Source organism: Ornithodoros turicata, chromosome 1 (assembly GCF_037126465.1).
Source record: "Ornithodoros turicata isolate Travis chromosome 1, ASM3712646v1, whole genome shotgun sequence".
Classification (NCBI taxonomy): domain Eukaryota; kingdom Metazoa; phylum Arthropoda; class Arachnida; order Ixodida; family Argasidae; genus Ornithodoros; species Ornithodoros turicata.
In genome coordinates, this window is record NC_088201.1 from 44,770,960 (window position 1) to 44,795,058 (window position 24,099).

Below are 24,099 nucleotides of genomic sequence, written 5' to 3' on the forward strand. Positions count from 1 at the left end.
TCTTCATTCAGGAAAATTATTGGATATTTTGGGAATCAGCAACATGAGGAAAGTGAGAGTTCCAAAGAGAGGAGCTGTTCTGTTATCACCTAGATAGCCATGTGAGCCAAGGCTTCCTTGTAGCACACTGTTGTGATCTTGACGCGCCAATGAAACAGTAGCTTAGAGCTTGATTTATTAATTATAATTTGTACAAGCTATTGTCAGCATAAAGTTTAAGTACCATAATACTTCCTTTTGAACATTAACCTGCATGGTTTGCCCTAAGTGAGAAACAGGGATCTTTGTATATGCTGCATGGCAGATTTTAATTCCTTGTATCAGAAAGTATCAATTTCTGATTGCTCTTTTATATACAGTCATGTCTCGATTATCCGAACACCTCTGGAGTCATCACTTTTCGTCCGGATAACAAATTTCCGGATAACCGAACCAAGCAAATTTCCGGGGAAACCCCCCAAATTTGTGAGAACTCTTTATAGTTCCAGAAAAGGAAACAAGGAGAAGATCGGATCTGCAAACATTCATGCGAAGTGAGCTGCTTGAAAACATTTAAGCACGCGTGTGACAGAATTTTGGTCACAGCCTCTGCACCCGCTGCATCACCCTGCTGTTCAAAGAAGGGTAATGTCTCTGAAAGTTGATCCCACACATATATTTTTATCTTTTTGGCAAGTGTATTTGGAACAGGCCAAAAGACAGGAGATGCCTTCGGACGGCCTGGACATTGACGTTCACATGTGGATTTATTGCGCCCGGTGGATACAGGGCACCTCTTCCGCTTATCGTCAACCATCTCTACAGTGTGCCTGCACACACCAAAAGGGAGTGACCTCTGAAGAAAGGGGAGTCAAACAGTACAGAATGCCCCGGTGAGATGGGACCCTTTTTGGGAACAATGCGAACAAAGCACATGCCAGGGACAGAGGACGTTGACACGTTTCCGGATAAGTGAATCAGAATAACCTAGGTCGTGGAAGATTGGTCCCCGTACTTGATGTCCCGGTTCGTTCCCGGTAACGTAGTCCGGATAGCGAGACATGACTATATATATAATTTATAGTGTATAAGATTTTAATGTGGTAGAAATAAGAATTGCTCTACGCTACATGGGAACAAAAACCAAGCAGCAAGCCTATATGAGCAACAACACTCATACCAACAGAATAGCTCTAAGCTTGTTTGGCCACTACAAAATGTGTGTTCACATTAGGTTGGACACTGGCATGTAGGGCAGTTTCACATATAAATCAGACGTCTCTGAAAGATAAGGGCATCTATCGGACTATAACTGTGATCCTTCCAAAGCATACTTGAATGAAATGAGACATCCTAGTGATTGCATTTTTATTTGTACCATGTGCAAGTACCTGCATAGATCTAAAAACAATGCACTTCAAATTTGCACAGGCATAGGCAAAACTAATAAAAATACAACAGTTTCTTCCTCTGAGAACTCTCTTACAAGAATAACATAAATGTACACAGCGCTCAAGTAAAAATATTTATACACATAACCTGTGTGTCGAAGTTGTGTACACATAATACATCATCAACCACCATCTACAACCAGCTTAAAAACATATTCCCCTAAATGTCTACCCTTCACACACCTTCGAGAAAAGGCCAGCAAAAACTGTCTTCGTTGTGCGAAAATACAAAGCATGCCTCTAACAAAGTTGTTAGAGACTACACCACCAGGCTTAAAAAATAATGAAGACACTTGCTCTTTATATTAACCTTACATAATTGTACTAGCATGATATACACTTGTGAAGAAACTATACACAAAGAAGGAACAAAGCTCGCATCAAGTGTGTTGGTCCTCCGTCCGTTGCTGCAGGAACATTCAATGTGCGGCAGCAAGGCTAAGCCTAGAAACCTAGCATGGCATCTTGCATTGTACTTTAGCAGTATACAATAATTAACTTGTAGAGAAATACATTTAAAGACCTTCAAGCAGAACTGAAATGCACACTTACATGCACACACAGACAACTTAACGGCATGCGCTTTGTTGCTACCAGTCATGCTGCGTAATTAGCAACAATCTGTACATTACTGCAAGTTTTCAATCTTATCCAAGTCTCTTCTTTAGTCAAATAAGCATAATGTAATAATGTACCTGTATTAAAAGAGAAGCATCTCTTGACTTGTCAAATTTGAGATAAAAACATCAAACTGCCAATGTGCATCTCCATGCTCCATGTTCCCATGTGCCTGTGTGTGCGTGTACACAACATGTTCGGTGTGCAAGTGAGAATCATGCAATAGACTTGTACCGCGTGTTTCGCATTTCTTTTCCTAGGCAATTTTCTCACTGGACAGAAAAGAACAGAGGGAACTGCATGTCCACAAGACAAGCATATTTAACAGTTCACCTGATGCTGGTTAATGGGGTTTTCAACAATGTGAACCTCCTGTTTGCTGGCCGTGTTGGTTTCCTCTTCAAGCGAAGACTGACGCACTACGTTCAGCTTTTGAATAGCTACTATGGAAGAGGAGGAGAGGGAAGAAAGAAAAAGAAGGGGAAAAGAAAAATCAATCAAACAATCAGTGTGCAAAACAATTCAGAAACTGGGGTGGAACTGCACAGGGTTTAGAAACAAGGACCAGTTTTCACACAGAGGTCTACTAGGTTTGTAACCGCGCCCTTTCACTACTTTGGTCATGTGATTGTGTGCAACACACATGATGCAACGGCAGCAACAAAAGAGCAGGCAGGAAAACAGCATTGGCCAGAATAAGAGAAGTGTGTAACGCTAGTGTACAAAACCAGAAACGGAAAGGAAACAACAGCGTTAGCCAGTGTGGTGATGCAAAAGAATGAGCACAGAAAGTCCACACAAAAGAAAATGCACTACATGTGACTTGTACAAAGACATGGTACAATCGATGCTACTATTATATCAAAACTAGCTTGATGTGCAAGACATACACTGGAGTGGTATGTCACAATTAACTACTTTCGTGAATACACAGACACAAGCTAAACCTACCTCCACACTATTAGCACTATTACAAACTTACACTTTCTTGCTGAAATACGAACGGAAACACACAAGTGAGGATGCCTCGTTGTACACACATACACAGAGACAGTGTATAAGACACTATCTCGCACGACTCGTATTCACTTAAGAAAAACGAAGAAGGTAGCTTCGTGAGGAACGCATAAAGCAAAATATTCTAAATGCTGATGAGTACGAAATGAATAACTAAATGTAAGCTACATCCTTACTCAAATCACTTTTTTTTCTGTACTTTTGGACAGAGCAGTTTACCAATGGGCTAGTTTTCAAAGCAAACTGCTGAGATCATGCACATTGAAAACTCCACTAGACTACTGACTACAAGCTGTCAGCTACAGTTGTATGCATTAAGCCCTGCTTGCAGGACCACCAAACAAAAGGCAATAAAGCGCCACAAAAGACTGAGAAGCGCTGGAAGAGTTGCTGCACAAAACTGAACACAATATAGCTTTAAACTTTGCAACACTGGGTGTTTAGCATGGTAAGCTGAAAAGGAACATTCTGAAGCTAGAATTATTTGCTCAGTAGAGCTAAAGAGCACAATTAGCCTGTTGTATAAACTTCCCTTCACAAGAATCCTGGACAGGTCAGAAAATAGCACCTCTTTTTCACGATGGCTCACTACGCATTGCAGTTGTGACTTAGTACTTTAGGGATGGCTTCGTATTAGATGGACGTGTGTAAAACAGACACTGCATGTAAGCGCAACTTGGGCATGTTGCACCATTTGTGATCTTTGTGAACGATGCAATAGTGAGCATCACCGGTATCACAAAGTTGCTCTGTATTATACCCTACCACTGACTAAAAGTGCCACCCCTGATGTGCTGTTCGTTCTTAGACAATGTGTAACTGTGCAGAGAACTAATAACAGACATCCAATTTAATTCATTATGCACTAAATTGCACAGTATGCACAGTAATTTTTGTACCAGGAATGAGAGTTACATACTTAACAGGTATACATTCAAATTCATTTCACTAGCATCAAAATACTGCTTGCCATATGGTAAGAAATGTAATGTTGTGCATACTAACATACAGGACCAATTTGCATTTTAACAATGCAATGTCTTTCACACTTTTTTTACCCATTGCATCGGCCACAGCTTTCAGTAAAATGCGCACACCCAAATGTACTAAACATTTCCCAGATTAGGAGGCACCACTTTTCAACAAACTGAAGCATGCACAAAGTCAAATTACTGCTCTTCAGGTAAGCAACAGTAACAGAAGCATATTGTCTCGTCTTAATGGACCTTTGCAATTACGCATTATGGGACGCATTTCCTACATACACTCCCCCTATGCATTGAACTACAGGTGACACAGAAGCCCGCGAGCACCATGCTCACTAAAACAAACCCACAATGACAAATTCACCAAGCCATAGCTGGATGGCCAAGTGTTTCTGAGGCAAGGACACTGCATTTGGCAATCCCTGGAGCACTATGTGCGTAAAGAGAGGCGCAGCAGAAGCATGGTGTCCTCACGCGTGCACGTTCAAAAGTGCACTTCTGGCAACAGCATTCTTCCTCAGCAGACCTCGACATTACTTAGCATGAAGCGCTGAAGAAAACAAGGTCAAAACAATTTCTAACCTGCATGTTGAGCAGTAAGCGAGGATCGACGACGCATCTCCAAGGCTGGGTGAGGGAGGGTGCAAAAGAAAAGAACCAAAATAAACCAAATCAGTAAGATTCAAGTGCAGAAGACGTCTGCATTGTGATCCTGGTGAAACCTCACTTTCACAAGCTGAAGAGGCTAAACTTGTTGGGAACCCCTTCTGATCAGTTATTCTCTGTCGCATTAGGATGATGCTCTTGAGGTCTATGGGTCCTTATTGTTCCCAATGTGATGCTCACTGAAAGTTCCACACTGTTTCTTTGAGTCTAAACGTCCAAAGCTAATTTCTCTCTCAGAGACCACTTTGCAAAAGCTTTATCTGCACTTAATGTGGGGCTCACACATTGCCTAACCCGCAGAAGTGCATCATCCTCCCAACCCGCAAGGATCTTGTGACCTGAATCCCCAACTGCAGACTCTTTGCAGGCATCCATGTACTGCCCATGTCTCAGGATATACTCATGTATTTTGAGCTCACCTTATGATTATAAATTGGCTTGACTGTAATACTGCTGCAGTTAACTGAGCTTTTTGAAACACTACCTTTGTAGTTTGCATGAATTATGCCCACTTGTTTACTTTTGTTTTGCCAACATTGTACACCCAGCACGTTATCAGTGAAGTGAGGTTTCATTTATCTTTCGAAGTAAATAAAGAAACACCATGAAAAGTAGAAACGAAAAGAATAGGAACTAAAATGTAAAACAGCAGGGTGTAAATTCAATGTGAAGAATGTGGGCATCGATCATAAAATGATCATGCTTTGAGTGCACAGCAGTGCTAACAAAAAGACACGTCTAACTGTAGCTCTTAGTGCATGCAATATGGGAAGATGACAAAATTAATGTGTGATGGGGAAGGGGAGCAAGAGACAACACGACAGTTTATACGAGCCATTTCAATAAAGAAAAAAATGAACAGCACTGAACAGAGTGCCAAGATGAGGTAGTCAACTGAAGTACTGCTCTCTATACTCCACAATTTTCTGCCAAGTTTACATGTTTATTCATACATTCCTCATGATGAAAGCACAAAAGACAAATATGATGCACAATAAATTCACTAAATGAAAACTGCACAGCTGTTTTCCCGTTAATTCAAGTTACCTACGAATTTGAAGGTTTCCTATGGTGACATGTTCATGCACCTAAAGTTGTAATTCAAAACAACCACACGTTGCCACCTGCTTCGTTTCGTATGAATTTCTGCAACATGTGGCTGTGGAGAACGACAGGAAGTGTGATATGCTGGGGAAAATATTAACACCTCACCTTTGAAACCAATGAAGTAAATAAAATTAGCTTACGAAACAGCTATACTTACTACCAAAGCTGTTCATCGCTGCCATTTCCAAATGCTAAGACTTGCCTACAGCTGCACATGCTTCATTTTTTATGTCTCTTGTATCAGTTGTGGTTCATTCTAAGTCAGATGTGCCACTTGTGATGCTGTTTCAGGTTAGCACTGCAGATGCGTACAGCCCCGAACAATCGTGGGTTGACAACTTCTTTTATGTATCCTAAACCATGATGTTTCTGCTCCAACTAACATGTCAACCTCACAAAGATTTAGTTAATTTTGTAAAAATTAACAAAGGCTAACTGGGTGTTGAAGCATCACCTCATTCTAAGTTAGATTTTACATTCATGGTGTTCATTCATGGAGTTTACAACATGGCGTATACAGCGTTACACTGTTACATGACGAACAGCAACATGACTAGGAAAGAAAAACTCACCTTCATTCAAAGACGCAGCGGATGTTCTACGCTGGGATGAGTTCAAGGCTGTGCGAGAGAAACAAAGTTAATGTTTACAGCATACTCTGTTTTACACAAATGCTAATAGTCTTCCCAAACCAAAAATTAAAAATGAAACTGATGTCTCTTGCACCCTCTACAAGGTTTCAATATTGTCTGCAGCATTGTGTCTGACTCCAGTGCCATCTCATAGATGGTACTGAAACAACAACTTTATTTTGAGACGATGAATGGATGATAGAGGTGGTATTGAGATGCAGGTATAGGCCATTAAAAGTCAACGTCGAGGCCTCATTTTGATGGTTTATTCAAAAAGAACTGGACCAAATGGAGTTATTATCTTTATGCATCTAATACTGCCATTCTACATTTTTGTTTCGTTATGAGTGCAGTATTAGTCATGGGAAAATGCTGTACTCTCCGGAGTGTTGCTACAAAAACAGGTACAGCAGTATGTCAGAAGGAAAGGTTCAGAGAGGTCAGACTTGCTTCAAAGTTGATTATATCCACTCTATAAGTGGTGAAGTGACAACATGCACTTTAGAAATACACTGAATTCAATACCATGTGACCATGCTCACAAGAAGACTGATGTACCCACTATTTTCTAATTCAGATTAACTACTCTCTCGGAGGCCGAAACATGATACATGGGTGCAGGACAGTACCTTAGACAGACAAGTTCAATTCCACTGTAAGCTATTGTCTAATGCATATAACAGCTCAATGTATATTCAGGGCATGGCAATTCGAGTAGTCTGATGTCATGAAAATCGTAGAGGCTAGGAAAACTGACTGAACCTGATACTCAGCGTGTGGCTAGATAGAACTCTGTCGTACTTGTGGCACATATAGATTGTGCGGAAAAAGTCATTTAAGTCAGTCACTTTTACACACCAAAAATGTGGTGCCTAGTTGCTCTGAATGAGGAAAACACAACTTTTCAGTACAGTTAGCAAAGCTTCGAAGCACTTATGCATTTTAGTGCCACAAGCGACCTGAAAATTCTGCATGCCTTTGTTACTGCTAAGAACATTCATAGTTGTATAACCCTCTAGTGGCTGTGCTGTGCAGCGATCTAGCTTCAGTTGACACTGTGGTTAGATGGCAGGGAGACTAGGTGCAACAGTGGGATTTCGGGCAAGTTGCTTATGCATACTTGAAACAGTGATCAATGCGATGGAGAACAAAATATGGTGAGGACAAACACGTATCTGTGTTCTCTCTTAATACACTGACAAAGGGCTCACCATATCCAAGTCCTTGTAGGTAAAGCCTGAAAGATTCGCTGACCTTCCCTGGCTGCTCTTCGAGAACCATACCACAGTCAGACACCTAAGAATGCATATGTAAAAAAAAAACAAGAAAAACAGTGAGACAAGTTCAAGTATGAAGCTTCAAACAAACAGTACCTTCATCCAGGAGCAAGTGGCAGGATCGAGGCGACTGTTCATGTTGACAGTATCTTCCAAGTGTGGAGAGAGGGCTCCTGCTACCAACATCACACTGCACCTGAAGGCACCATAATCACAAGTATAATGGATGCATTCAGAGTGGCATGGACTTGTGCTGCTGAAATAGCACATATTCCACATACTTAAAGTTCTTCACCATCTTCTTCTTGATAGGATCAGTCTCTCGGGTGACATTCAGATCTGATCGCCTAAAAGACATGGAGCACGCACAAATAAGGAACACAACACATTTTAAAGTGAGACAATGATAACCAAACTACTGAAGATTGCAGAAATAACTTACCTGATGAAGCTGTCAATGAAAAACCCCAAGTTGTGGGCGTTGATGGTTTTGTTGAAGTACTGTCGGAATACCATAACCAAGTCATGGTTGCGTTCCTCAGCGTCCTACAGAAAACATGCGTAATAGTATGAATGAGTTCATCACAAACAGTAATAGTTGAAGGGGTTGTGACACTTTTGATAGATGTGGTTCATTACATCATCGACACATGGTACTGCACACTAGGCTATTGAGGAGAAAAGAATTATTTTTCTGTGTGTGTTTTCTTGGTAAGATATAAACCCTTGAACACATGTACTCATCAAGCTGTGTCATCAGGGTTTTGGCCATTCCCATTCGTAAGATATGTGTGAATAGTGATTATTCTGAATTGTGAAGAAGTTTACCATATCAAGTGTTTCATTACATACGAGAACTAAAACACCGGCCAAACAGACTAAACTCCCTCACCTTGCCAAAGTGGTGCCACATAAGGTAGTCAATGGTAGAAGCAGTCATTCCCGAGCTGCGTAGGTGCATTGCATTCAGCTTCTGGTATCCCCATTCCACCCAGCTTGACTTAGTTGCGGTACAGTTGATCAGGAACAGGCCATCGACCAATTCTGGCCTGTCCAACTGCAAACAACAAGACAAATTACTGTAGATGATCCCTCTTGCGCAGACAGTGTAAACTAGCCTCATGATGATAGCTAGTCGGAAGCAATCTGACGTAGCGCAACAATGTTAGAAATTGCAGCCCACATTTTCATGTTGAAACCAATTATTACCCAGAAATCAATGTCTCACCGTGCGAGAACAATGATGTCACACACAGCCATCACAGTGACAGGAAACACGCAACAAAAGGTCATTTATTTACCATACTGTCAATCCCCAGTGGGACCAAGACAGGAGATGAGTAAAAGATAAAACAGTTGGAAGCACACAGTATTAACACATGGTACTGTGACAAGGCATACAAAGGTAGAGAAATAGTTGTCATGCCATAACACCACTGGGAAAACAAACTAAAAAATGCTTGTCACTAAAATGTGTGTTCAAGCATTTTAAATGCTTCCAAATGTTGCTCAACTGGAAATGTCCCAGAGGCAGATTCATTTTTACACACACTGAAGCAAATCTTTATACACTTACAGCAAACTTGGCCAAGATGTACGCACCAGCACCAACACCAAAGCCAATGAAGTGCTTAATTCTAGGAAGAGAGAAATATACAGTGTCCATAAGCATCTGCAGAAGACCATTGGAATAAAAAAAGAAATACACTACACTCACTTGTAGAATTTCATAACCAGAAGCAGCATGTCAGCCAATGTTTCCATTGAGGGGTAGGCATAGCTGCAATGGAAATTAAGGAAATTTATTTTCAGAATCTCCCATTGCATAAATAGATTTCAATACCCATCAGGCAGAGGAGCAGCCCCTTCCTCTTGACCCGGGGCATTGATGTGGTAGATGCAGAAGTTCTTCATCATGTCACGCACATCTGTGTAGTTGAAAAAAGCCTGGAAGTTCGACACATCTGCAAAGAGGAGGAATGTTGTTTGATGTCACCATGTACTGAACTCTGAAATTGGAGAATACGATCAAAATAACTGTCAGAGATTTAGTGTGTTTTCCCAGTTTCTTCCAGTAGTTTCTACTTATTTTCTGACATTGCGGTATACCATACTGTTGTTAATGGATGGGGGGGGGGGGAGATGATTTCTAGGATTCTGAGATTTCTATTCCTGACTAACACGTGAAGGGCAACTCTTACACTATTTTTTTCATTTGATATATCTCATATCTTATTATTAGAGCCCGGATTCCTAGGCAAATGCCTATTTTTTTCGTGTGATCCTAATAGTGCCTTTCAATACAGGAGCACGAATTGGGTGTTGGGGAACCTCCCATGGGGATTTGATAGTGCATATAAATGCCTATTTCGACCTTGCTGCATATTTTGTTGTAGATGCCTAAAACTCCGATTAAACATCGAAAAATGCCTATAATGGCGTTTAAGAAGTGGCAACAGTCAGTTTTGCAGGCGAAATTGACATCGGTCACCTTGCACAACATTTTGGAACCATCGATATCGCTTCAAAGAAGCGATTATCTCAAAGGTACTGGAATGTAAGCTGGGAATTGAAAATCGCTTACTCGTTCTTTTTCTCTCTTCCAGAATTGCGTTTTTGTTCCTTGGGTCGCTATTATAAAACATAGGCACGTTTCCTAACGGTTTTGTCGAAATCTAGAACTCTCAGCGCTGTTGAGTGCTTACATCTAAGAGCTTTTTAGTTTCCATGTTCCCCCTTTTTTACAACTAACTTGATGCACGGTAAAATGCTGGGGAGGGGATGTGACGTGCAAAGGTATATAGGTACAATCCCTGCAGTTTGGCAACCTTTGGGAATGTTGCCCCCCTCTCCTGCATTCAGTGCCAGCAAGGCACACGAGCGAAAATAACATTCCGTCCAGTGTGAGGAGACTTGATCACCCATATTTGCTAGTGGTTGCGAGCCATGTGGTAATGCCTAAAACGAAATCTAGAAGGTGGGGCTTAAAAAATTTGAATGAAGAAATTTGCGACTAAAGCTTTCGATGCTCGAAGCCCATCTCGTATATCGTCCGTATGCTGGCCGTAACAAGTCCTTCTGAAGTGCCATGGAATGGAGGCAATGGCTGGAAGCCTTTTGACCGTAGTAGGATGGACAAGTTTTCCATTTCATGCAGCAAAAAGATTAGACAAACAGTCACAACTCCCATTTACGGTATTGTTCTTGCAGATGGAACTGATTTATTCACTTTGTTCTTGCACTTTCAGTACTGGAGATGAAAAAAATCGACAAGTTATAGTGCCCTTTAGAGGCGCCTAAAACAAGGTTTTTCGTGCCTATAAATCCGGGCTCTACTTATTATGTGATATTTTATGGGCCTACAGTTTCAAAAGATATCTAATTAGTCTTATCTAATCAAGTAGGCACTATGAAAAATACTGGCAACTAGGATGCACGGCAGCTAGCAACAGTCACTTGGTTTCATTTGCATAGAGCAGTATTTTTTACATGTTAGTTGGAACACCCTGTATATAAATACGAAACAAAACCTTTTATTTCCTTTTTATCTCTTCTGTTTCATGCTCTTCGCAGGTGAACTAAAAAAAAAACTAACATACTTGATGTTACACATGTTGAGATCGCAAAAATTTGAAAATTTGGCAGTCTTATGATCGCATATTAAGTAATCCACTGTGACCTCAAACCCTTTCATACACAAATTTTGCACTGCTAGTGCTTACAAATACTTTCAATAGCTCACACAGCTGTCCTCTTGCACAGCAGCAGTTTACTTTTCTTCTGCATTACCTAAGAGAGCTATTCTTGTTCACTACATAGGCTTAGCTCTTCACATGTGTGCCTTGGTATCAGGCTCTCTTCATTGTTTTCACTTCTAGACAGTGCGTCTCCCAAACTAGTAGAGGCTTATCAATCCTCTTCAGAGTGAGGCGGCCTTGGGCAGAACACCTTTGTGCAATAGCTGTGTGCAAAGTCTCTGGCCTTGAACACCCTTAGCACGACAAAGTGTAGAAACACTTGGACTGGCATGCAAGGCATATCAGTTGATGAAATTTGTGAATGGGTCACAGTTTATTTCCTTTCTGTCACCTATTTAACTTTACCACATTTGCTCCATGTTATTTCTACCAGCAATGTTTTTAGTATATTTCACTGGCTCTGAGCCAATACTGAAATATGCAGCATGCTGCCTATCATGCTGCTCATTTCTTTTGAGCTTTGATACTAGTCAGTATTTCTAACTATGAGTTCATTTACAGACCCCCCCCCCCCCCCCCACTCCCCCCTCTCCATGCAAGAAATTTAATCAAAGATTGATGTTGCAATGCAATGCTAAATGAACTTCAGAGAAGAATAGAAGGATTATACAGCAAATAGAAATATAGAGTAGGAGCCAGACTCACGATTCAGGCCGATGTCATGGTAAGTGAACATGGCAGGCTTGTTCTTGTCACCTTGCACAGCAACTACCATACTTCCGAAGTCTGTGTCTATGCGATCCTCCTGCAACACATGGTTCACATTGCCGTCTGGATGCCACTTTCTATGATGCTGCACACTCATGAAGTAAGCTAATTTGGCAATGCTCCCTAGCCTTAGCATGGGTTCTCGTCTTCAAAAGGAGAAATAAGAACGAGAAAGTGAAGGGTGTCTAAAGAGCAACTAGCAAGATCCAAAAGACTTTTTTTGCACTCATGTGGGCCCCTGTCAAGTATGGACTGATACGCACAAGAGAAAAGGACAGTAGCAAAAAAGATCATTCTTATTTTTCTGATACACAAATTAACATCTGCTCAATAAATCAGAAGTGTACAAGCATCGCAAGCTGCACTAGGGCACACCCACACGAGAGCATAATTGAGAGCCACTAGCAAAACCTCATTCTTGTAGCACGCATGTGTAGCACTCACTGTGGTAGACTGGAAGGCACTAAAATTTAGTAGAGGAATACATACCATATCACGTATCACTGCAATCTCTACCCTCTGAGCCATGTTATTCAATGTTGCCACAAAGTCTGCCACACACAAATCCAGAAAACTATGCCCTATGCTATTTGCAGGTTTACCTCCAGAATCAATCTATGCGAAACTAGAAAGCCTGCGACGCAGGGATCGGGTAACTGCGTTCTATGCTATTTGCTGCTATACCTTTACGATCAAACACCTGCGGCTTCGTTGTACATGTGCCAACTGTTTTTTTGCAATGAAAACATCAAAAAGATCACTTCCTGAGGTTCTCTGACAAGGCATTTTGAAATCACCTTGCACACTTATTGAATGGAGGCTGATGGCAAATCGAGATACATACTGTACATTCATACTGCCACTGCCCTTCCACATATGTTATGTAAACAGCACCAGCACTGGAAATGTGCAGTCTAGGACGGGAACAGTTATTTAAGAATACAGTTAGCAGCAGCCGCAAAATACGTTCTGGCCATAGATTACGCAGCACAATGTAACACTAAGAAATCAATGAGAGGGTTTGGAGTCCCACAGCAGGAAGCCTCATGAAACAACAAACTAGATGTTCGCCAATTATTTCTATACAGTTCCTGTGGGAGTTTTATGTCACATTTGAGATGCCTGAGGCATCCAAATCAGTTGAAACCAGAGCTTCCAAGACAGGAACACACATTTTCTGGCTCTTAGGGGTATACGTTATAGTACTGTATTTTAACAACCAATGCTAGTACTGATTTTTAATGCTATTATAACGTTACAAGCACAGACTGCACATAGGCATTTCCTGAACAGGCACACCTCAGTGAGCACAACAGTGAAAATCTTACTAAGCGTATCAAGACGGGCTAGTTGGTACAGGTCAATGAAGAGAGAAAGCAAAACAACACAGGCTTATAGCTCCTACAATCATCCAGCACTGTGGGAAATACAACGTTTGTACCTGAGTGTAAGAATCACTTCTTGCCAATGACCTCATCAGAGGGTACTGGAGTTCCACGTTCCTAAGCTCAATGTCGTCCATGGTGTCAGTCGGCATACCACTGGAGAGAGATAGGGTAAAAGTGAAAACCGTGAAACCAAAAAACACTAATGCACTGCCAACAGCAGCTTATTCGCAGCATAGTGCAGCTCCTGGCATACCATATTTATGGCGTGCTTTGTAGGGATGGGATTTTTTTTGGCACATACTCTTTAGTTTCAATGCATTCAAAGATAGGAAGTTTGTGAAAAGGCACCAGCAGAGGGTGCTAAACTCATATGTTCCGGTTTCTGACCAACGATTTTACCATGCTGGCTCTGACACCAGAAGGACACGTACTCACCCTCCATACACAGATTGAGGAAGTAGCCCAGGCCAACGAAACACAGGAATGAACACAACACCCAAGCCTTACAATTGCATATTTGGGAATTTTTAAGTGGGCACCGTGTTGGACAGGCTCAAGTGTTGTGTGTCTGTTTTACTGGCCTCAGTTACTTCCCCATTCCATCCACCCCACATCTATGAGGCAAGCATAAAATTGTGCAGGGCTGATTGGTACAATTGATGCCATGCCGAATCACGTGCCACCAGTGTACCATGATAAGAGAAATGGGAGGCCAGACACAGCCCTGTACACAGCCCTATGCAGCCACCCTCCTTACAACATAAAGGATGAAGAAAGGAAGAGGATCCAGGAAGCCTACACTTTATACTTCTTTTGTGCTATTTGGCTTCCCCATTGAACCATTATACTACGTCACATGCAGAACAGAACTATATATTGTCAGATTGGACAGTACCATGAGGATGGTGCATGTTTCCGCTTTATCAGTGTCCCCACCTGAACTCACAAGCTGCAAAGCAACTAGCTCATTTTCCCAGCTCTTAGTATCCTTATCTAGTTTCCCCTGCCTGAACAGCATAACCCAGAAAAAGCAGAGGGCAGCATAGCGCTGGAAGATGCCTTTTATTTACCAACTGTTTCACTTGTATAGTCCACAATACAATGTACAGAGCTTGTTAATGGCTAAGTGCTGTAGAAGCAATAAATGTTACACAGGAGGCCTTGGAGGTTGATGTCATTTGGCAAGCAATGGATTTTTGCATACAGGAGACTCGTGAAATGTTAGTAGTAACCTGACTTTGTACTACTCAATTTCACGAGAAAAGAAAGCTACCTTTACATGGCTAATTAATAATTCAATTAACAAAACTAGCCAAATTAGTGCACAAATCATACGAGAACAACCACGACCTAAACTTTTGTGCTCATGTGCACTGATGTTGCACAAATTCTGCTAATGCCTATGAAAACAACCTGTAGAGTAATTTACAGTATGTGCTCAACAAAAAAATGTGCTCAACTTTTGATAAGTAAGGGCACACCATATTAGTATGTTACTGGGCAGAGACGTGAAAGTTAGGTACAAAAATTATCCACAAACCTAACAAATCGCAGCCAAACAACATGATGATCGAGATGATAACATGTGGCACTGCTGTCGCCGAGTTTGTAGCTATCTGACATTAAACAGAAGCGCACTGGGCAGCTTCCTATTAATGCAGATGGTCAAAAGTCTTTCTCCAGCAATATGAAGTAAGCAGTGAGGAACAAATTCCATAGCAAGACAAACTAAAAACACAAAGATAGCAGTGTACTGCTGAAGAAAGAATGGAAGAACCTGCGAACTCTGTGAACTTTATGTGGACAAGATAATGGAAAAGAAATTGCCCGTCAAAGTAGAAGGCACCTAGCAAATAAAAATCGTATAAACGCCAATGACATCAACCTTCCGAACAATGTCCATGGTGATCAGACGACTGTAGGCAACAGACTAGGAGATGTGCCCGTATATTCACACGGAGCAAAGCTGCAGATACACTGGCTATGCCACAGCACAACACAGGCCTGCCATACCGCACTGTGAAAACAAATGAATTAACTAGCTCGTCTTGTCTATGTAGGAAATATATGCAGATTCTAACGTTGCAACACGAAAGGGGTCACCAATCGCTGGACAACACAAAATGAGTCACTATATAGCAGGACGACAAGCCGTGCACTATTCCCGAGCATTAAAATCAGATAAAGAGCAGTCTCCTTGGCGGAAGACAAAAATAAAAACACGCAATATTTATTGTGCAAGGCAGGAAATATGACGACACCAACTAGTCCGTATTCAAGGCCACCTCCAAAGAAATCTTTCAAGAAATGGCTTGCATTCATTGGTTAGTATTATCTGGAAAAGTGTAGTTTAGCGAAAATGCTCTTGAACACAGACAGCCACAATAGCCACTCCTTATGGAAATGTAAAACGGTTCTTCCAAAAATTGAAACAAAACCAAGGTCATGCAGAGTTAAAACCACGATCTACCTTTCGAGTAGGTCGTCGTTAAAACCCGCCAGAAACACAAACAAAGTCAACTAAGAATCGTACACACACAACGCCTGAACTGCGCAATCGCCCTCATTTCGCATTCAAGTGCCCCGCATTCGATGATGTTGACGTCGAGCAAAAAGTGGCGTCGCATTATCGCTACTCCGCTACGCACGTCCACTTTTGCACCTCGTAGTGTCAGCGCGTTCTACACTAACCTCCACAGAGTAATTTAAATTTCGTGGGTATGATCTCGTTATCGTCAAGAGCGCACCGCTTGGCAATTCCATGCTGCTATGTCGCGATACAGCAGCCGGAGGCGGACTTTCTGCTTTGAGGGCTCACCTACCTCTCGTCCTTGGTTTCAACGAATTCGCTCCGGTCGCTATCCTTCTGGACCGGAACCATCTTGGAGTAAGGGACCTCTCTTTTCGCCAGTTTCAACAATGGCGCATCCATGGTTGAGCAGAACACAAGCGATCCAGAACACCTCTCAACACGCACAACGCAATGTCTTTTCGTAGAGCTCACGAGCGTACCTTTCTCTTCGTTTTTTTTTTTTTTTTCGTTCAGAATGCTAGAAACGCCTTCAGTAAGGCGAAGAAGCGATCTCCTCTAACATAATACAGTCACGAAACTAGCTTCGTCCGCACGAGCGACAAATTATCACGTTCACGTGCCAGCAGCCGCTCCCTATTTGCGCGCATAAACCTATGTGGGTGAGTAAGTTTGTAAAAGAAATACAGAGCAACTTCGCAATCAGCGTAACTTCCTGCAAATCCGGTTTTCAAAGCGTCAGCCCCAGGGAGACAGGTGAATTAGGCCTGAAGTACACACTGGTACGAAAGGGACGAAAAGCGCATGTGGTGCAAAAGAAAGCGGAACATGTGCTCTGAGCTTACCTCAGGGGTACGGTATGTCGCTCAAGTGGATTCTCCTCGGCTTCTCTCGACGGAATTTATCCGCAAGCAAGGAACCTTGCCTACTGTTCTGCCGCGGTAGCCGTTGTTCGGTGTTCCTCTCGAGGGGGACGCCTGAAAGGCGGGGTTGCTCCTTACTCCGGATTCGTCAGTATAGGTCACGTGGCACAACAAACATCCGCACCACGTGCTTCGCCGTTGCGCCTCTCTACGCCTCTACCCTGTACATCGACAACACGTATTGCGAGGAAAGACGCATAGAGAAAATATAAATGTCTTCCCTCTTTCTGCGCGGAACCTGCGTGTCCTGTGCATTGCCGCCGGTTTCTCATCGATCAGATTGGCCGTGCATGACTCCGAATCGAACCAAGCGAAAGCACACGGTGCAGGTTTCGGCGTGCGCTCTAACAGAAGTACAACGCTAATGAACATATTGAATGGCATAAAACACAATACGCACTATTTGCAAGAAGAACGACAAGTGGAAGATGATTTCAATTTGATGAATATTTATATTGCATGCACGATGTGTCTGCATGGTAACTGCACTACCCGTGCCTCACGGTTAACGTTTTCACTTTTACCATAATCTTAACGTTTGTGCACGTTTAAGAAGTTGTTTCGATATACAAGGGGGGGGGGGGGGGGGGGCTTGACTATAGTAGAGAAGCGCATACACATTGACCCAACTTTCGAAATCAAGATAATTATACACACAAATTTCTGAGCAAATTGGGTTTATTTTAACATTTTGATATCTGAACAAAGGAAGAGAAACACGAAAGTGTAGAGGTCTACATTTCTCATAGCGGCAATAAATGATAGTACTTGCTTTTAATAACATTAAGGGTTATAAACATACCATAAATGGTTCCAGTTGATTTCATCTAGGGCCCATCTTTAATCTCAGACGTGCTTCTTATATTTCTCTTTTAGGACGACGCGTTAGAAAGTGGCAACATCACAACATCAGAATGCGGGAATGTTACATTCATTAGGCTACGCATTTGTTGGGGCAGTCGGAAAGTTCCCTCCACAGCACTTGACGACGGTTCCGAACACGGAAAGAAAATAATAATAATTGGGACTATCTAGATAGATTTACACGTAAAGTGAGTCGTCGGAAAGAAAAGTCCTTAGACTTCCTTAGATCTCCGGAAAAGAGATTATGGTCAGTTCTTGCGGCAAGTCATCGTCATAACCGTCTTGACTTCGAAGTTCAAAGATTTGGGCGTACTCTGCTACATAGTGTTACATCACGTAGTGGCTCAGATTATAATCTTTAATGAAACTTATATCCCAACAGGATATTGTAGCGACGATTAAATTTTCTGTACGTTGAGTATGCGCAGGACCTTCGCAGTGTGCTTTCTGCGAGGAAAAAAAAAAAAAAAAAAAACAGATAACGGGAGAATTTGCCAGAATGGGACGTATGCTCCACTTGAACGGATATACATCTGTGCTTTTCTTTGGCACGGTTTTTCTTTAAAAATGTCCTTTACACGAACACGCGGATGTTCGTAATATATGCACTGACGGAAATTCCGAGGTCGTAACGGCGCATGTTACGATACTCTGAAGTCTGAATGGACTGACATTGAGTGGAAAGTTTACTCATCAAGTTTAGCTCGCTTATGAGATCGGGTTGATGGAAAACATTCTGCGGCCGCCCGAACTGCTTTCGCGTTGGTTGGATGACGTCAGTGCCGAATAGGTAAGCAGCGATTTCACAAAGGTAACCTTTGTTCCACCATCGATTGGAGCTCCATGAAGCGGACAGAAATAGCAGTCACGACCCTAGTAGGTCAACGTAAAGGACAAGATAAACGTTGCGAAAAAAAAAGAAAAAAGAAAAACGTCGGTTTATGCAGCATATTTGTAGTACGCGATTTCAGTGAGGCATTACCGGAACAACGCTCTGTGACCACAGGGGGAAGGAGGACCTCCGTATTCCCGGTTACGAAATCCTGATCCCTGAATTGACGTTGTCCAAATATTTTAGGAAATATCTTCCCGGGAACAGCACCGCAAGCGATACTGCCCCGACGACCGTTTTATGGGCCGCGCATTCAAAAACAATTCAGAATCAAGGAAAATGCTCGATTGCTTCGTACGATGACGTGCAGTGTTTGCAAATACGACATCACTATTTAACCGCTCAAATTCACGTGCTTTCGATGTCTGTCAGGTCTTTTTCGCGAACGAAAGCCAAATTTTAGTGGCCGTTAGGCATAGCAGGGCGGACACGACGGAACAACACACTGGTTAGTTTATTATTAGGTTAGTCCAAGTTCGGTGTTCCATGATTTCGGTGATTTCCATGTCCAGGTTAGTCCAAGTGTTCGCTGTTGGCAGTTTCCCGCGCGCGACTGTGCATTTTATAGTCAGATAACATTTATTTACCGTAGTTTATTTTGCAAAGGGGATTTCGATCACTTTGTTTCGAGGTACACCCCAGGGTCAAGCTCGCAGAGGTGGAAGAAAGTGAAGACAGTATTTTAGCGATCCCTTACATCTTGCATCAACGGACGACATTGAAACGTGCCTCAACCGACTGATTCTAGGGTCGAATGCTCCCGGACATACATCGAGGAGGAGAAGGTTGAAACTTGTGAGAGGCGCGGTGAGAGAAAACGTGCTCGCTACGGTCGGAAACAGTGCGCAGGGGCAAGTAGGATCCAACATAATCTTTCTCGTGTGTGCGGAAATTTTCCGGACATATCGCTCACTACATAGCGTCGGAATCCACGATGAAGCCACGCTTCATTTGCGTCCATATCAGTCACGTTTCTCGTTGGGCGACGTGTGTCCCCCAAGCGATCTAAAAATACGGTCAACCTCCCGCATTATGCTGCGTTGGAGAGCCCTCAGCCCTCAGAGAGTGCCCGCGAAGTTGTACAAGGTGACGAGGTACACGATAGTGGCGTCACTTCGGCGACGTTTTTCACGACAGTGACACAAAGCGGCGGTCTCAAGGCCTCCGCGTAGTGTAGACTCCCTACCATTCAAGGTGACACCGCCGAGTGTACGTAACACGGCAAAGAACGGTTGTGTTTCCGTTACATAAAGAGCCTCATTCCAGGCCGGAGTTCTTGCAACGTTTTTATGTTACGTCCGTTGCATGTATTTCGGCCTGTTTGGCGCATTGCGCGGAATGTGCGGCAAAAGTTGCATTTGAAAAGCGTGGATCATTTGCAGAGCACGCTTTTCAATGACCGCAAAAGCTCCCCCAAACAGCAGATTGTTCTTTTTCTTTTTTTTTGCAAAATGCACAGAAACTCCTTCATTCTTCGTTGTCGAGCGTAGTACGCTAAGTTCGATACGCGAATTTTTCGTGATACGGCTGCAAATTTAGCGAAAAACTTTAATCAACTTCGATTTTTTGCTCTTGTTTTCTTCATTCCTGCGCCACTTACTGGCTATTTCGATTTGTTCCTCCGTTAATAATCTAGTTTCCAAAACGGACAATTAGTTCTGGAAAGCGCAAAAATTTTAACGCATTTCTGTGAGCGTCAAAAACGAGATAAACTATGGAAACGATAGTGACAATAGTACATGCGTTTAATTTTAGCGACTATTAATTACGTTAAGTCCACTGATTAACTACGTCGTAGCGTATTAATTATGCATATATCGAGGAATCCATTTCAGTATGCGATCTTAAAACCTCATTCATCACATCCCTGTGCAGGCAGTCATGATTAGCGAGTTTAAACTAATTAGTCAGTGCATCTCCATTGTGTTCCGGTCAACATTCAATCTAGAAAGTAATCTAGGCTCTGTGAGCACGCGACCTTTTTGCCTCGTTGGAATCAAATGATGACGCCACTTATTAAAGTTGCTAATTAGCAGAGAACTTACGCAATTTGATTCCTGAGGGGGGATGGCATGATGACTTATAGGATCCGCAGCAGTTATCCGAGACCATAACCAAAGGTCCCCTCAAAGGTCACACCACTAACTTCCGTGGAAACATATCCATGAAACCGAGAAATCATCAAAGAACGGGTACCAGAGAAGCTTTACTCTTGTCGGTTACGATATAGCTGAGGCAGAGCCACATATATGTCCAACCTGGCAGCGTCGGGAGGTGTCCCAATGAAAAAATGGCTAGGAAGCAAGCGAGCTAATATTTAGCCTCCGGAAGACAGGAAAGTTGTTTTGGTCCATAACATTCGTTTCATTTTTTTTTTTTTTTCCTTCGGCATTTTTCATTAAAATGGCGGATGAAATTTCGTACTGTGTACAGCAAGACTGTTCGAACACGGGAGCAGTTGCTGTATAGGATCGAGTTAATTGTCGAGGCAGACGAAAGAGATAATATGAGATACACGTTAGCGGCACGAAAAGATTTTCGGTTCCAAAAACGCACGTAAAAGAAAGGTAGGCGTGCGGAGCAGGCGTACCTTTACGATATCGATTGGTCTGTCACCCATTCTCAGTGTGTATTCTGTATTCGTCCCTCTCGTGCACTGGGCTCGCGAGATATATTTACCCGAAAGATTGTCGCACGTACATACGTACTGTAGGGTTTATTCACTGACGTCATGACGTCATGTTGATAAACCCTATTGGTCTGTCCACACTGCTTATAAAACTACGTAGAATAGTATAGAGTTTATTGACATGACAGCATCCGTAGGAGACCGCCACTGTCGCTAGCAGGCAGATGTGCTGCCATCGGCCGCCATATTGCAGGTCCCATCCAAGCCGTCACCCATATCGCACTCACCGTATATTTGGTGTTTCAAAGTTATTGTGCCGTGCGATTTGTAGCATATCCAAGCAATTTCCATGTTTTCGACGTTAATAGTAATCCAAAAAGCATATGGCGGCGAAAGAATGCGGGAACATCACATCGAGGGGACCTACAGTGTGGCGGCGAGGTGACGTCAGTGAATAAACACTACACTGACATCATCAGAAGGCGAAAAACTTGTAGGCAGTCCTGCTGAGTCGTTATTTTCCACCATTCGTCTCAGCATCGGTGCAAATTACTTTTAAAGCACCCTCACATTTGGCACGATGCAAATTTATTCTGTCCAGATAACTAGGTACACAGTTGTATATGTTGTCTGAGAGGATTGTCGTTGGACGGGAGCCCAACCTCTCCATAAAGCGGAGTTGCTCCACAAAGGGATCTCCCCTTATCGTGAGAGAGACGCAACAACCTTGGATGCTTCCAAGTGAACGCGCGCTCAGAGTCCTCCTGAACGTGTTTGGACGAGCATTCTATTTCCACCTTTACTACTATTTGAGCGTTCTCCCAAGAGAGCCCAGCGTTTCCTACATTATTGCTTCCCCCTTCGTTCGGAACCAAACGAGGGGTTTCGGACGCCGATTAGCAATTGAAAAACAAAGAAAGGAAGTTCTTTCCAAAACGGGATGTGTCGGAAGTGTGAACACAAGGAGATTACAAGGTGATCCACTCGAGCCATTTCGGTCGGCAAAGGCCATCTTGTTATGCGCGTAATCTGGTAGCCATTTTGACTGCGCCGGAATGTGAACTCATTTAAATCATATCATAATGTCAAACTAGTGAATGCACCTTGTGGGCTGGATGCTGAACTTTCTAAAAGCAAAGCGTTTCCCTATAAAATTAGGTCACGTAAAGGCCTGTACCTCGAAATAAAGTGATCGAAATCCCCGTTGTAAAATAAACTACCGTAAATAAATGTTATCCGACTATACAATGCATAGTCGCGCGCTGGAAACTGCCAACAGCGAACTTAAACTAACTTGGGCATGGGAATGCAAACACCGAACTTGGAGTAACCTAATCATAAACTATCCAACGTGCTGTTCCGTCCTGTCCATCCTGCTAAGCCTAACGGCCGCTAAAATGTGGCCTTCGTTCGCTAGAACGGCTTGGACAGACATCGAAGACCCGTGAATTTGGGTGGTGAAATAGCGATGTCGTGTTTTTAAACACTGCATAACATCTTGCGAAGCAATCGAGCATTCTCATTGCTTCTCCTTGTTTCGTGAACGTGAATTTCGAGTTCGGGGATTTCGCAACCGGGAATATCGAGGTCCTCCCACGTAAAGTGTATGAGTAACATGAACACGAACACAGAAAAAAAAAAAAAAGAAACAAAGAAGAGAGAAGCCCAAGTTCTTTGCCTGCACGTAGTGTATGTCTTTATAAGTACTCAGACGTCGCTATATCAGCTCTGAGCAGCTGTTTCGGCCTCATTTGGCCCAAATAAGGCTGAAACAGCTGTCCAGTGCTGATATGGTGACGTTGGAGTACTTATAAACACAGGAACACGAACATGTATCATGTGGCACATTGCCTTCAATATTTAACCTTCCAGATGTTCAAAGTCGAGGCAAACATCCCTACAATGCTATTTTTAGGTTGAACACGATTGTACTTTCTCTCTCTAGTATGTAAAGTCAACGAGGCACCGTACTGGAGAACGCTTGTGTAGTGTTAATACGCCATTAAAAAATGCACGTTGAGTGACTAAACGTTGTCGTGGCTTTAACAACATACGCAGTGGGTCTAATGCAGGTACAGGTCAGTTGGGCAGTGCGTAACTAGCTAACGGCTGGCGGGGCACTCGTCGAAAAGACCATGAAACACGTGCACGGCGCTCTTCTGGCTCTTCGCGCGATACATGAAGGACGTAGATACGTCACGCGCAATGTGTCATGTGCCCCTCTTTTTGAATTTCCCGCCAATCGTTAGCTCGCTAGACGTACAAGCGATTAAGCCACCATCACTGAATTTCTGCGTTTACTGTAGACAACACTAAAACACACAACAAAAAATAATAGAAATGATCATCAAGATTATATTTTGTGAGACATGCATCAGCAACTATTGCTTATGCATGAAATCGCAAAAAAAAAAAAAAAGAAACAAAGAAAGAACACCGTCCGAGGCGAACGACCAGCATGTGCTCCGTCGAACAGACCATGCGACTTTTGTGTGGTTGCTCAAAGGCATTCGCTGAGGCCGTAACTGATCACGAGCGCTATTATTTTTAAGCCGGGGTTTGCTCCGCTGCAACGGAGGCCACAGTCACTGGCGCACAATATGCCGTTGTGAGGCCACACAGACTGAAAATAAGCCGTCGTTGCGAAAAGAGCAACCTCCGCGGGAGTTGCTAT

At 42.8% G+C, this 24,099-nt stretch overlaps 1 protein-coding gene across 3 annotated transcripts; it reads right to left on the reverse strand.

Moving 5' to 3' along the window:
* Nucleotides 1–1,333: 1,333 nt before the first annotated feature.
* LOC135378132 (protein NDRG3-like) lies at nucleotides 1,334–17,097 on the reverse strand. Of its 3 annotated transcripts, none has more exons than XM_064611032.1 (14): nucleotides 16,963–17,097; nucleotides 13,641–13,740; nucleotides 12,137–12,236; nucleotides 9,577–9,697; nucleotides 9,451–9,513; nucleotides 9,310–9,370; nucleotides 8,626–8,790; nucleotides 8,176–8,279; nucleotides 8,015–8,080; nucleotides 7,830–7,929; nucleotides 7,668–7,752; nucleotides 6,397–6,444; nucleotides 4,634–4,678; nucleotides 1,334–2,491 (listed from the first exon to the last, which is right to left on the reverse strand). In XM_064611032.1, the coding sequence occupies exons 2-14, from the start codon at nucleotides 13,734–13,736 to the stop codon at nucleotides 2,370–2,372; spliced, it is 1,176 nt and encodes a 391-aa protein (XP_064467102.1). In that variant the 5' UTR covers nucleotides 13,737–13,740; nucleotides 16,963–17,097; the 3' UTR covers nucleotides 1,334–2,369. The 3 variants fall into 3 exon arrangements, with proteins under 3 accessions (XP_064467102.1, XP_064467101.1, XP_064467100.1); XM_064611031.1 differs by lacking the exon at nucleotides 16,963–17,097 and adding an exon at nucleotides 16,410–16,546 and having other exon boundaries at nucleotides 1,334–2,488; XM_064611030.1 differs by lacking the exon at nucleotides 16,963–17,097 and adding an exon at nucleotides 16,410–16,545.
* Between the last annotated feature and the right edge of the window lie 7,002 nt (nucleotides 17,098–24,099).